The following is a 15,070-nucleotide window of genomic DNA, read 5'->3' on the forward strand; positions in this document are numbered from 1 at the left end:
CTCCGACTACCTGCCCTGTTTATAACCGTTCCTGTGTGCGTGAATGCCCAAAAAGTGAGTTGTGTGTCCTGTTATTATAAAGAGATGGAGAACTGACTTTTCCCCATCCGCAGGCGTTCATGTGTGTTCATTGATGAACTCCCGAAAGAGCAATTAGATGCCACAAGCACGTGTCAGCTAATATATCTAATCACCTATATAATCCTGTTTCTGTTCCTTTCATGTTAAATCAAATAAATATGTTAAATTAAACAAATTTGAGATTTTTTTTTTTTTTAAATTAACTTTTATTACCACATAAACACACAAAAGTACCGAAAATTGGTACCGTTGAGTACCGGTACCGATTCCTAGGTACCCGGTATCAGTACCGTATCAGTTCCTAATTCCTAATTTCATTGTGTGCAAGTCACGCAATGACAATTCAGGCATTCTTTTCTATCCTGTTCAAATGTGAAAGGTACCCATCCCTAGACGTCACCCATCTGTTCCTGAATGCTGTTTTGAAGCCAATCGATGGCGGCAGCCATATTGGAAATGTGGAACTTAACCAGGCAGAATGTGACGTAAAGGGGCGGAGTTTGAGCCTCCTAGCCAACAGCTATGTGTTCCCGACCGGGAGTCAAGCCAGTCATGTCCTTATTTGGGCAAAAACTCGTAATCTTAATATCTTCTGAACCATCGTGTTAGAAAAAAATTCACCCCCCGTACAGTGTGTGCAGATAGAGAAAATAGCTACATAGAGCCAAGCCGTTTTTTGAACCAGGCTGTAAACATGTTTATTAATGCTGCAAAGATCGTCTTTTTTGAATTGGTGTCTATGTGGTTTCCGGTGTTTCTGCAGCCAGCCTCAAGCGGATTCTCGATGTATTACAGTTTACACTTCGACATGGGCCTCCTAGTTTAAGACCGGAGGTTGCAGCTTGCTTTTAACACATGATCTCTTATGAATCAGACATTTTAACAAAGCTATTAATCAACCACATCTTCCTCCTTTTCTCTCTGTTCTCTCCTATTGTGTGAGCTAACCCCACACAGTTATCACCAAACTGACACTGAATTAATCTCGGAGCAGCTAATTAGTTTCTGTGACTTTATCTGATTAGCCAAATGCTGTGAATGCAGGGCCCATATATCCAGGGCTTCATCTGTTTGGTAAAGTGGTTTCCATGCTTAGTGCAAATATATGCTTTGCATCGTTCATTAGGATTCAGTCAGTCTTTTGTAATGTATTTCAACCTTAACACAGTCATCTGGGAACAATGTCAGCTACAATACAGTGTTTTATGGAATTTGACAAGACTGCAATCAAAGAGTTAGTGACTGTCAGGGGCATCATTACTCCATTAATGCAGAAAAAGAAATGCCCCACAGCCTGTATCTGCAGCAGCATGTGAAAAAGCATGCAGTGCCTAAAAAGCATTCTGAACTGTTTCTCAACTTTATACAACGTCCTTTTAAAAAGCAGTTTCTGTGGTGGTGTAGGGGTGTGGTCAGACCAAGTTCCTCAGTTAACCACCCACCACAAACTGGAGCCTGTTTCATGTAGGACCCGAGTGCAGTGCTCTCCCTGCCCACAAGCTCCATGGCTGTGGCATGCCATACGTAGTGGGATCCAAATTAGACTAGAATGGTGGAGCATAAAATGCAGACCCCTCCACAAATGATCCACCCTCACATTAAGAAGTGTTTGTGAGACAAAGGCTGGCTTTGTCAGTGTTGGTAACTGTTGTTTGTGCCCAAACAGCCCACAGATCCCTTTGGAAATGAAAAACTCATAACAATGTCATCAATCAATCTTTATTTTTCGGACTCTACTTCAGTTAGTCAGACATAATTGGGATTGGAAATGGCGTACAAAATGTTCACAGGTACTCGTGTTGCACAGCTGTGGTTTTTAGTTCAGGAACACAATGGAGCAGTTTGAGTCTCAGCCACAAACCACAAACACACATGGTCCCAGTCTCAAATCACATTGCAAGCAACTGTCCTGAGATCAAAGTGCAGACACCTGCATTTCAGCAGTGGTGGTCTGTGCTCTAATCACAATAAAAATCATTAATCCTATTCTGACAGTGCTCGTTCCAGTGGTTTGAATGCCACATGTTGGAGGTTTGTTCCTCCTCCTCCTCCTCTTCCTGGACCAGTCTCCCGTTCATGCTGTCTGTTCCTTATGAGTGAGAAAAAATCTGGAAAAACTGAGAGAGGAGAAAAACACGCTCATGGCTGAGATTCTGAGTCTTCCTTTTTAGTGTGTGAGAGTGAAAGAGGTAACGGCACGCGGTTGCTGCCTGCAGTACTTCCTCATCCTGACTGCTGTATTGAATCGGAAAGCTGTAGATCCTTCTCTTTTGCCTTCAGACTCTCTGTCGAGTTCAGCAAAGGACAAGTATTTTGGTCAGCTGTGCTTTAGGGCTCTCGGGCAGAGGGCAGGCTGTAGGGCAGCATCCAGAACACGTGAGTGATCTGCACCAGTGTTTTTTTTTTCCTTTACATTTACTCTGACATCAATCTGTCATCACCTTATTTCTCATGACTCACTATTGTAAGCTCACAGGTGGAAGTGGAGTAAGCTGTTTTGTGTTCAGTCATTGTTTTACAGCTTGTATGGAGACCATGGAGCTTATTTAACACTGAAGATGTGACTGGCTGTTGTCAGATTAGAAAAATACCTTAGAGATCTCATATTATAGAGCAGGGACTGAGAACATCTGCTGTCAGTACTTCTACCAGGTTTCCCACATTTCTCACTTTTTGGTGGAAGTTTTTACAACAGTGGTTAACCAGAGGTTGCTGCTTTTAGGCTTATGGTATGCTTACATTATGCAATGTTAAGGTTTAAGTCAGCCTTTTTTTAAGTAACCTTGTGACCAGTGAGCCAGGCAGGAAAGAGCCGAGAGGATGTGACGACATACTGAGGCATGCAACCCTAATCTCATGTATACATCTCTTTTCTTGATACTGTCTGGTGCGTAGGAGATGCCTCTTAGTTGAATCATACAAATTGTTGGTTCTTATGGTCTAGTGTTGGTTAGCATGATTATGTGATAAAGTGTAAAGTAGACATTTTTGTAATACCCGTGGTAAAGAAATACTTATAGTCAACATTGTTGTAAAGTCTTGTTTGATTATACTCTATGGTGTTTTGCAGTGTTTGGACCTTTTTTGTTTTTCTCTATGGACTCAATGATGAATATTTATTGTAGCTGTGCAGTCATACCTGAATACACTTTGCTTATATTAGGTGCCACCACAAGAAAGGCAGCAGTTTTTTGCAGCAGCTTGGTAGCAGGGCTGTGGTTTCCTCATCTGGTCAATGATTTTTTGTCATAAGAGTATATTGCAGTGACAGGATGTTTGTTCCTCTGCATACTTTCTATTGATGTGGCTGATGCATTTAAAGGCATAGTTCAGTTTTGTATGGGGTGCTAGTCAACAATAGGTGAATTAGCCATGGGGGTTCCCAGTCAGCTCAGCCCCTTTGTTGAGAAACTGGCCTGAGGACCAGGATGGAAGAGGGGCTCAACTCTACCACTTAATTTAGCTAATTTGAAGAAATCGGACTGAAACACTGATGTCAGTGGAAGTGTACATTTTAGATCAGCATTGTTCAGAGGGAACTCTGGTTGGTGAGTGATGCTGACTGCAGCCCTGTATGGGTATCCTCAGGTTCAGAAAGGTCCTGAAGTCCCACCTCACAGCAGAAGTTCCTTTTTAGTGGGCATAGGATTATAGTTGAAACACCTGCACCACCAAGTAACTTTGAATCTCTCCTGCTCCACAGTCAGCACAGAATTGTATTTTCTCCTTCGGTCTGTTAAGTCTCATTCTTCCTCTGTAACCTGCAATTCATATGTGGCCTATTTTTTTTCCATAGTAAACATCATGTCATCATTGCTGTCAATCACTTGTTTTTAGTTTGGTTATGTTTTGTCTCTCGTGAAGCCCACAGACCCAAACAGTTGATCAGGCGGAGGGACAAGTGTGTGTCTGTGAAACAAATGGGCTTTCTGATGGCAAAGTAAAGCGCTGCAAAATTTCTAAATAGAGAGTACACTTACACCAACTTTAATGTTTGGGTCGGATTTTCTTAAAATAAGCTAAATTATGTGGTAGACTTGACTCTGTCTGCAGCGGTTCATAGCCTAGCTTCTGTGTCGGTTCTCTGGACAGTTCCTCAACAAAGAGGCTGAGCAGTCCAGAATCCCCTGTGGATAATACACTTCACTATTAACAAGTACCACACACAACCATGTTAAGAAATACCTTAACTATCCCTTTAAGGTTTTACTCCTCAATACAGGAACAAACAAGCTGAACATTTGAAGTGTGGTACACAGTGTTCATGCAGCACTGTAACGGGGAAACCTGAACTTAAGGTCAGCACATGGTCAGGGCTGGTTAACTAGGACTTCCCAACATGATCTGAGGGGATTTGTGGTTGTGGCAAGTGGAGCCAGCCAAGTTACATATTGGTGTAACGTATATATGTGCATGTAAGATGGAATTTCCTCTGGAACATATAGTAAGGGGTTTGTATGGAGTAATTGTTGGTTTTGTTTGAACATCTGTGCCCACTTTTGCTGGGCAGCAGTATGACTGCAGGTTGAACCTTGAAATGATTATACATGTGGCCCATTTGGGTAAAAATATAGACAACACTTATTCATTACACTGAAATGGGATCTTTCTGTCAAAACAACAGAGTATATACAAGAAGTACAGCTTGAACTTGAATTGCCTGCTTGAATGGAGAAATGACTGTGTCTTAATGTGTTTTTTGATGTGTCAAAACTGTTGAATAATCTGATTTGGTGAGCTGTTCCACATTACATAAGATGTTCATCCTCCTTGTGTGATGAAAGCACGTTGTCCTCTCCCTCAGGGTTGTATCAGATCAGATGGTGTGTGTGAGATTGCTTCATCCAGGAACAAAGTGATGATAGTTCACTGTCTCTTGACTCCAAGTGTGCTCTCCTTATCTCCTTTCAGCAGTCCTGACCAACAGCAACTGTCTCCAACTAGACTTTACATTCATCTTCCTGTTTTTGGCAGCATTATAATTAAGGCATTTGATAACCTACTACTTATGGCTGTGGTGTCTGTAAATTATAATCAGACTTCTTATTTGGTATTTTGTCAAACAAATTTCATTTTTAACTTTGTACCAGCCTGTTTAACCAATATAGGTCAATATCTCACAACAACCTCATCCTACAAGTATTTTTGTCTGAATGCGCGGGCTGCAGTGTCATTAAAAACACAATATTTCTGTCATCATTTATGTTATTTGTTTTTACAGTTCAGATACTATGCACAAACTATTTGTCTTTTCTCCTGGCTTGCTCAGGTTTAGAGTACATTCTGCTGGCTGTCTCTCAAAGACATTTAGGTTTCTAACTAGGCCAATGTAGTAAGTGGGACGCAGTTCTGGCTCCTGAGAATCATATCTCTGCAGAGGAATATGGAGAGGTCATGTGCGCAGAATATAGACCTGCAGTGGACCACAGAAGGTGAAACAAAGTGGTTTAGGATAAAACTGTGTGGGTCTTGCTTTACAGGAGGTTCACACATAGACAGGCGGATTAGTTTTACTGTAGCTAGGGGTTACCTTCCTCATTTTTTCATAAAAGAAGATAGTCAACGATCATAGGGAACAATAACATCCTCAATTTTGCTTCACTTCTTCATTAAGCTCACACATAGATCAGAGCAGATGGAGAAGAAGGTCAAATGTGTGCTTGGCAATGAATGACGGCGTAGCTATGTAAACTGATACACATGGAGGTGAGCCACAGCAGCTGAGACATTAGAAAACCAGGCCTCCTGCCAGGCTAGGCAGGAGTAAGTCACAGGATCTAGCCTAGGGATGTACTGGTATCATATGATGGTCCAGCAGAGAGACACACACGCTCTCATATGGGTGAAAACTCATTTCAAACTTTGTGTTCATAATCAGAGAGCTAGAATATACCTTACTAGACGTCTTCCGTGTGAACATTTTACTCATATGGATCCCCTCTATTGTCTTTGGTGCATATTCTGCTTAATCAATAAATCATAACATTACTTCAAGAAGTGAAGACTAAAGGGTGTTGCTGCATTTGTACTGCAGCAACAGTAGCAGTACTCTGGGCTGTTGTCTGTATGCAACATTTCCATCATTCCAGTATGATATGATATGATCAGAAATAGTTCAGAGCAGAAAGGAAAAAAGTATACTCCCTAATAGCCCAGTCCAGGGTTTACTTGTTTCCTGTTTGTAGAGACTAGAGGGTTTCCCCATTAACAGCTCAGTGACTCTCAGACACAGAAGATCGTGTTACCTCAACCCTGATCAATGACTCAGTGATTCCTCTGGGAGCGACAGAGCTGTTTACCAGTTCGCTCTCTCCTCGCTTAAGTGCACTTCCACCTCCCTCAATTTCCTGCAGTTACTCTTTGCCAGGATAAGTACATTTCCTTCTGGCCATCAAATGCACACCTTTAACTGTCTTTGTGACCACATCCCGTTGAAGATGGAAAAATTAAGTTATTGTTGTACTGCTTTTAGTCATATTTCTTACAGAGGACTGACAGTTATGACTCTTTCTGGCTGCATACCTCCTTCTAGATCTGGAGGTAATGCATTGTGTTGGTCGGTCTTGCTGGTTTGAGCAAATCAGATAAAATATTTCTGGTCTCTCACCTCCCTCTTGCAGGAAATATTTCAATTGTGTTGCCACTAGATTAACCCAAGCTGCTCTCAGAGGCATCTCTTGGTTTATGTATTTTGGAACAGTCACAAAATGCCCGTAGGCAGTGCTCACATAGCTTGATATTCTAATTCAAAGTTGACTGTTACCCTTCCAAACTTTAATCCAGTTTGGGGAATCAAGGGAGACTTTTAGTTTTGACCCACAACTGCAGCTGATTTAAGATATTCCCAAAGACTCGCGACCCCCACTGTCCCTCAAAGTGATTTAATGTGGCTTCATTTAGCTGGTCTGCAGAAAATTAGCCTACCTATATGAGCATGTGGCCGTGTTTCCTGTGCCCTTATGAATTAAACTACTGCTACTGATGCTTTTGGTGATTGACTGTTACTAACCCTAAACTTAGGAGTCATCTCGTAAAAAGGAAGGCAGAAAACGCATTACATTTTCTATTTTCAAGGTTTTATTATAAGTTTAGCTACTATTTTTGTCCATATTTTTTACTATAATTGGTAAAATGTACTAATTTTAGATAACATAAAAAAAAAAAACATTCCTGGAGACATCTCATGACCCCCCATTTGTGTCTAGCGACCCCCCAGGGGGTCCCGACCCACACTTTGATAACCCCTGCATTAGAGTGATGTTAATTATTTCTATCAGTGGTTGTTACCTTAAAGATTGATCTTGACTGCACCACATTGGATGGATTGAAAAAATTCTGCTTTGGGCCAAAGTCATCACTTGGGATTATTGCTGTAATACTATCACACAGTTTTTAATGGGGGTATTGATTGGGGTCTTAAACAAAGTTATCAACCATTGATAACTCTCTGTATTTATGAAAATACTTCTGGGCATTCAGAAGCAAGTTTCACACAGGCCTACTTGTCTTGATCTCAGAGACTTTTTGTTCAAAGTGCTTGTCTAATAAGTAGAAGATCATGTGTTCACTTTTTTAGCAGTGCTTACCGGCGCCTCTAGGTCCATAAACAGTGTGACATTGTGGTTAAAGAGAGAGCAGTCCACAGTGAATAATTCTGGGCATCTGTTTTGGAAAAATCAGCCATCCAACAACTCTAGGATTTTGTTCTGTGTACTGCAGTGAATATGTAGACCCTTTAATCTTTCTTTTCTTATACTTAATTTTTTCCAAGATCCTTTTATGGATGCAGTTTTCAATTCATACTTTACATACTTTTAGATTCATAAAGGACAAACAACTAAATGTACACAAAAACAACAGCAATATTAAAAACCAGTTCCTTATTTCCTCTGTTCTCTGGATGTCTCACAGGTGTAGTAAGCTGAGGTGCAGCCATGATGAAAGCGGGCGCCACCAAGGCGGGGCTGCCCAAGTCGGGACTCCAAGAGCGGGCCAGGCAGACTTCCTTTACCACTTCTTCCTCCACCAACACCTCCACAGGCATGAAGACCTCAAGATCCTCCAACACGCTGGCCTCAGACCAGCGCCTCAGCAGAGTGAGTCACAAATACACCACAGTCTACTTTAAGTTGATCAAATCAAAACATTATTATAAATCAAATAGATCTAGCCTTTTTAATGTGTGATCCTCATTTGATATTACTGCAGTAACAACTTTTTTCCCTGGGGGTCCATACAAAACAAAAAAACAAGCCAAGACATCACACAATAGACAATTGTTGGTACTAACAGTGGATGTGTTTGTAGCTGAAAAGAGCGAGCAGTGATGATGCCTTGACAAAGCCTGCGCTGGGAGCTGCTGCCTCTGGTTCCCGGATGAAGAAGACTGTGACCACTGGAGCCATATCAGATCTTGCTGAGGCCCGCCCTCGCAGTCAGTCTGGTAAGGAACGGCTACTCCTGTCAGCCATCTTCAAATTCCTAATTTCAGGAACATATTTTGATTATTAAAAAGCAACATGAAAGTGAAAAACAGGAGAAAGAGTTATCTTTACATTTTTTTGCTGAGCTTGTGTCTGGGTTCAACAAGATCTTTGACGTGAACACTGTAGTGTATGTAACCATCTGTGACCACTAGAGGGCCACAGCACATCACCAAAGCTGTCTCCACAGCTCTCAGGTGCTGGCTGTATGTAGTGACCTGACAGAGGCCTCTCTTCACCCTTCACCCTTTCTTTATTGTCCCTGTTTTTTTCTTGTTTGCTTGGCAGCAAGATCTGCAGGTGGTGTACTGTGATTCTCAGAAATTGGTCCAACATTGAGAGACTGAATGCTCTCATAGTCTTCTCCTCAGACAACATCTGCTCATCCGTGTGAACAGCAGGCTATGTTTTGGATGATAAATGAAGGAAAAATATATTTTTTCCATCAACAGACAAGAGACAGAAATATCATTTTGGTGGTCTTTTAATGCTGTTCTGCTGTAATGAATGAGTGTGTTTGCATTTGCTTGAGTGAAAGTTGAATAAACGTTGACATTTATTTGGATTACAACACTCTACTTCGATCTAATTGTTTTGGTTCATGAGATGTTGTACATATATTTAGAGAAATGCCCCAAAGCTTTAAATTAATAGAGAACTTCAGTTAAAGGAGCTCTGTCATGCCATAAGAAAACAATGTGTACGCACAAATTATTATTATTTAAACAAAATGCTCAAATTCTACTCCAATGATTTTACACCTCAAAAAATTATTAACATTCCTACAAATAATACCCATTCATCTCAAGTAAATTTTTAACTTTCAGGAGCAAAATTAAATATATTGTCAATTAAAGAAACATTTTTATTATGAGAATTTGGAAAACATTTGCATGGATCCTGGTAAACATGATGTATTATTTGCTAACCTGAACAACACCTGCCTTCAAAGTGTTTTAAGTTCTTTCCCATGCAGCTTTCCTATTCAGTTTCCACTAGATCAGGGGCGTCAAACTCATTTCAGTTCAGGGGCCACATACAGCCCAAGTTGATCTGAAGTGGGCCGGACCAGTCAAATCATAACATAATAACCTATAAGAAACCACAACTCTAAATGTTTCCCTTTGTTTTAGTGCAAAAAAGTACAAGTACATTCTGAAAATGTTCACATTTAATGAACTATCTTTCTACAAAAACAGCTGTTGTATTTTCGCCATGATGAGTCTCATAGTGGGGCTGAATATTTTACTCTTTAAGTCCTGAAACCTGCTGCGAACACACCAAACACACAGGTTACCCATTCACCTGACAGCGTGTAAAGTTGACTATTTTGGACCCCTCAGCTCCAGCAGGAACAGTTTGCTTGCTGGGCACTGTTGTATGCAGGGGTGTAGTGCTAGTGTTAGTGTTAGTGGATCATCTTATAGTGCACTAAAAAGTCTTTATGAATCTCAACCGGATTATGCAAACAGCAAGTAATCTATTTTCTCACTTTGAGAAAAAAGTCCAGAAAAAAAGCGCTGTTCAGGTGCGTTCAGTTAGCACTACGATTGTATGCGACCCACAGAGGACAAATCTGAAATAGTAGTCACAGTTATTGAAAAATTGCAGTCAATGTCTTCTCTGTAATTTTTTCACTTTGCAAAGTCGTTCCGCAGGCTGGATTGGAACCTCTTGTGGGACGGTTTTGGCCCGCGGGCTGCATGTTTGGCACCCCTGCATTAAATCATATGCAATTCTTCACAAAACTCTACTATTGCTTATGTGGCACAGTGCACTTAAATGTGTAAAAGAGTATTTCTCCATTAACTTTAGTCCCTTTTACAATAGCTAAATATCTTATTGATATTCCCATCATGTTGAAGGTGATCTATAAGATCAAATGAAGTTGATGTTGATGTTGGATTCATGAAAAAAACAGTCTCTCCTGATATCTTTTGTCTGACCTCTAGTGTGTTCACTGAAGTAAAAGTCTTTACCATTAAAGTCAACACAGGTCCATGCTGTTGGATGTTTTTCTAATTGCATTATGATGAATCTTCTTCACCGCAGTCTTCAGCTGCTAATGACTACCTGTAAAGGTATGACAGCTTAAGAATTGCACAGGAAATATATCAAGTGACATCATGAACACGCCTACATCTGAGCTGAGTATATCACTGGATAAACATAAGAGCTACAAATAGATCTGATACCAAAACATGTATTACATTAAATGTTGGACAAATATGGCTGCGTAGAATGGCAGTGGTTTGTTTGCAGTAATCAATGTTGTTCACCTTGGAAAATCCTCCATGTGGGAGAATGCTGTGTTTGTTTACGGCGACGGCCCATTCGCACAGTGTGTCGATGCTGTGCTCCACTGAAAGTCCTCTTCAAAGAGCTGTTGTGCTGAAGCGAAGATAATTGAATTCTACTTGACAAAAGAGTCCAGAGGAGCCGAGAGACCACGGCCAAGTGAGGCTCTCGGTTCTTTCAAACATAATTAGACCATGATCAGCTTTCACTGGAACAGGCTCTAATTAACCAAGGTTTGGTTTTTCAGAGTGTTTTCACACCCAAGGAAAAGAACAGCTTCCCACTCTGAGCTTTTCATGATAAATTCATTACACATTATTTTTCTGGCCTAGTTTTGTTTGCTTGTTTCTGGTAGCCAATCAGTGTTGAGGACAGAAATGTGGTTCTTGGTCATAAAACCATCTTGAAAATAGGCCAGAGCTGTGATGCTGCATCATTACTCTGCTGTTGCTACAATTTGCATCAGACACATCCTCTTTTTGAAATAAATTAACCCTTTATTTTTTGGCTTGTTTTGCATTCTGGGAGCTAAATTTAAGAGGATGTTTACCGACTGAAGAAGCAATACTATGGGATATTTTCTTCCATAAAAACCATCTTTCATCTTAAAAGAATTCTAAATATACAGTTATTTAGACTTATACATTATGCATTGTATAAACCTAGTTGCATAATTACTGTCACATCCTATTTGTGATATACTTTAAAAACACAAACATTATGAGTGGTGGCTTTCTCTCTTCCTGAATTTCCCATCAAGCATGCGGTATTGTTTTGCACCTGGCCTGAGACTTTGCATCAGTGCACATCTAGAGATATAGCAAGAGACGAGGTATGGACATGTCAAGCAGGTCTCAAAAATGAAGCTAATCAGCAGGTGGAAAATCTGATGTGACACCTGAAAGAGCAGCGACGGTTAACCATGCATGTAGGAAGTGACAATCATCATTTAGCCTGTCGCTCTCAATTCTGACCTGAGACTTCTGTTGAAATATCCACTCAGGAGAAATGCCATGATTTGAATACAGATCAGGGAGGTGATCTGTGGCATTTCAGACTCACTGATGTTGAGAGGTAATGCTCTGAAATGTCATGAGTGTTTGGAGTTATTGAAGTGAAAGTTAAGTTGCTGAGTTGAAATCTTTTTTTAGACGAAGAAGTGACTTTAAAAGTAGTAACTTTCTTTATGACACATTGTGATAAACATACTTACTGGATTGGACTTGAAGAGACTTGTCTCCATGATAATGTCCCCTGCTTGTGTCATCAGCTTGGTCATAACAGATGAGCTTCTCTATTCTTGATGTGCGACACACTGACAAGAAGCAATTAGGACTTACTGGGCTCTGAGGCACACTGCAGCAGAACTGTCATCATACCCGTCAGGCAGTAACTGAGTCTTTTCTTAGGTGCCGCCCAAGAACAGTCTATGACACTACCAAATATGCACCACAGAATCCTTAGTTAGCATTGAACACACACACACACACACACACACACGCACACGCACACGCACGCACGCACGCACACACACACACACACACACACACACACACACACACACACACACACACACACACACACACACACACACATCTATATTTATTTATTTTTTGTTATATTTTGGGGCATTTTCGCCTTTGGATAGGACAGCTAAGAGAGAAAGGAAATGTGGGGAGTAGAGAGCGAGGGAGGACATGCAGCAAATGGTTGAGGCTCAACTCAACTCTCTCAACTCAACTTTATTTATACAGCACCTTTCATACATAAAAACATGCAGCCCAAAGTGCTTCACAGAATAACAGAGACAGAAAACAACAGCAATGGCAAAATTATAAAAGGCATGATTATAAATAAAATACTTCAAAATAAAAGAAAATCAACACAGTAAAATTAATAAAATGAGTTAGAGAGGAAAGAAAAGTTAAAAATAAGGTAGAGTTAACAAGATCAGATGAACACAAGAAATAAATAGATAGATACATAATTAAATAAGGTAAATAAATGTTAAATCAATGATTAAAATAATAATGATTAAAATAATAATAATAATAATAATAATAATATAAAAAATAATGCAGTCCAGGGCTAAAATAAACTACTCCAAATTTAGATTTTGAAATTTAGCTAGATTAAAAAGGTAAGTCTTAAGTTTACTTTTAAACACCCAGAGAGCTCACCGTTTGGATGTCCAGAGGCAGAGAGTTCCATAGCTTAGAAGGGTAGCAGCACACCATCATGTGTACCTCACAAATGCTGTACATCATGTCTGCATAAATAAATGAATACATATACATTTCATTTTGTTCAAACTGGAAGATTTGAGCAGTGGAAGAACAAAAATGTTTGAATACTATCGTCGGGTCCTGGGACTGTGTGAAACTAGATGTCTTCCAGGCAAAAAGTGTAGTTTTGTTTTAGCCACAGTGGAGCAGAGAGGAGAGATGTTGAAACTACAGAGACCATCATCCCATGTGTGCCCATCATCTTTTGCATTTTGCTTGTACAGCGAAAATGACAAAAATGCATCGGTGGTGAGGCAGAAGAGAGGCGATTTTGTAATTCTGGATGCTCCAGTGACTTTTAAATCTGACATGGAAGCATTTTGCTTTCCCTGTGTCCAAAAAGAGGAAAGGTGACGGACAAAAAAACATGTGATACTGCAGCATCATGAAGATGCTATATTTAATACTATTATTAAATTGATTGTTGTTCTTTTGTCATGAAAATGATCTGTGATACTTCCTGTGCACGGATGAATTCAACCAAGATGCCCACACTTTGTAGAAACCCGCATTTTTATCAAAACATATCAAAGTATTGTAATGATACCATCAAAACTCCTTTCTATTTAGTTCCTGATGAAGTTCTAGGCTTTGAACTCTGAGTGATAGACCTCCATGTAGTCACTATTCTTACATGATAACAGGCTTGTATGTAGGTAATAGACTTCAAAACACAGAAACAATATATACATTAGGTTAAGAACACAATCACAGTGGGTTTAAAAGGCTCTAAAACAGCAAGTGTCCCTTGAAAAAACAGATCTACACAAGTTCATGTGACACACACACACACACACACACACATAAATGCACACACATTCACACATGCACACACTATTGGCTTAAAGGGTCAGCTGATCCCACCCTTGCCTGCCCGCACAGCATGAGGTACTAATGAGTCAAAACTGTTATTTTTGCTAATGGAGTCTTGTCTATATCCCATTTGGCACTCAACCAACTCACTGGTGCGGTCTGACAATGGGTTAAAACCCAGCCTCATCCTGATGACTTATTTAAAACTCTTCATCAATAATTCAGTAAAGCTTTCAGAAGGAGAGGAGTCCCTGTGGAGTGTGCAAGGAGACAAGACAGAAGGAGATAAGATTGTCGAGCTCTATAAATAACAAGCTAGTAGGGGTGACTGCAGGGCATAACTTTACAAATGGCCACTTCACTGACGGGCGTTTTCCTTCACCTCTATTCAGTCAATGCTTTCACACTGATCGTTAATGTTTGGGTGAGGAGAGGTGAGCTGAACATAAATGTCTCCTCATTGAGTCTCTTTCAATTTAGTGAAGGACACTTACTTTTTCTAACACTTCAATAGTCTGCACTGCACTGCTTCAGCTTTAATCCAGCTTCACTTCTTCTTAAGACTGCTGCATTTTGCAACCACATTTCCAAATACCTAGGGTTGAAAGGAGTAGTTCACATATTTAGCATTGCTCGTAATATAGATTAAGATGTGTAAATCCAGTAGCTGCTAACATAACCATATACTGCTAGCCTTAAGGGAAGATGGGAGACAGGTTACAGAGGTCTGGTGGTGATTCCCCTTTCTTTTTAACACTGAAACCCCTGATGTTTTTCTTTAAGTAACTTTTACTCAGCTCACTCTCGAGCATCAAAAGACTTTATACCACTTTGTTCACAAATGCATAAGTACTAAACTGTGCTTCTGCTTAAAAGTTTCCATTAAGTGACTTGTGTCAACACAAAACTGTCACTTCTTAAATCTCACTCATAAAGCAGATGAAAATTAAGGAATGCTTACCATCAACCAGAAGCATCAAGCGCTCTTATGGCACAACTTTCACTTTCACCGCCATAAAACTGGATTACATTTTGAACTTTCTATTTTACTTCAGTCCTCTTTGCTAATGGCATATGGAGTCAAGATCACTTCTAATCCCATAAAGTCAT

The 15,070-nt window shown here is 40.1% G+C and overlaps 1 protein-coding gene across 1 annotated transcript in view; it reads left to right on the forward strand.

Annotated features, from left to right (window-relative positions):
- Window positions 1-15,070, forward strand: part of specc1 (sperm antigen with calponin homology and coiled-coil domains 1) — an 88,661-nt gene that overhangs the window by 14,504 nt on the left and 59,087 nt on the right. Inside the window, exons 2-3 of the mRNA XM_034683520.1 lie at window positions 7,993-8,177; window positions 8,389-8,524. Coding sequence (XP_034539411.1) covers window positions 8,016-8,177; window positions 8,389-8,524 — 298 coding nt within the window. The 5' untranslated portion in view covers window positions 7,993-8,015. The remainder of the gene's footprint in view (window positions 1-7,992; window positions 8,178-8,388; window positions 8,525-15,070) is intronic.

Source organism: Notolabrus celidotus, chromosome 5 (genome assembly GCF_009762535.1).
Source record: "Notolabrus celidotus isolate fNotCel1 chromosome 5, fNotCel1.pri, whole genome shotgun sequence".
Taxonomy (NCBI): domain Eukaryota; kingdom Metazoa; phylum Chordata; class Actinopteri; order Labriformes; family Labridae; genus Notolabrus; species Notolabrus celidotus.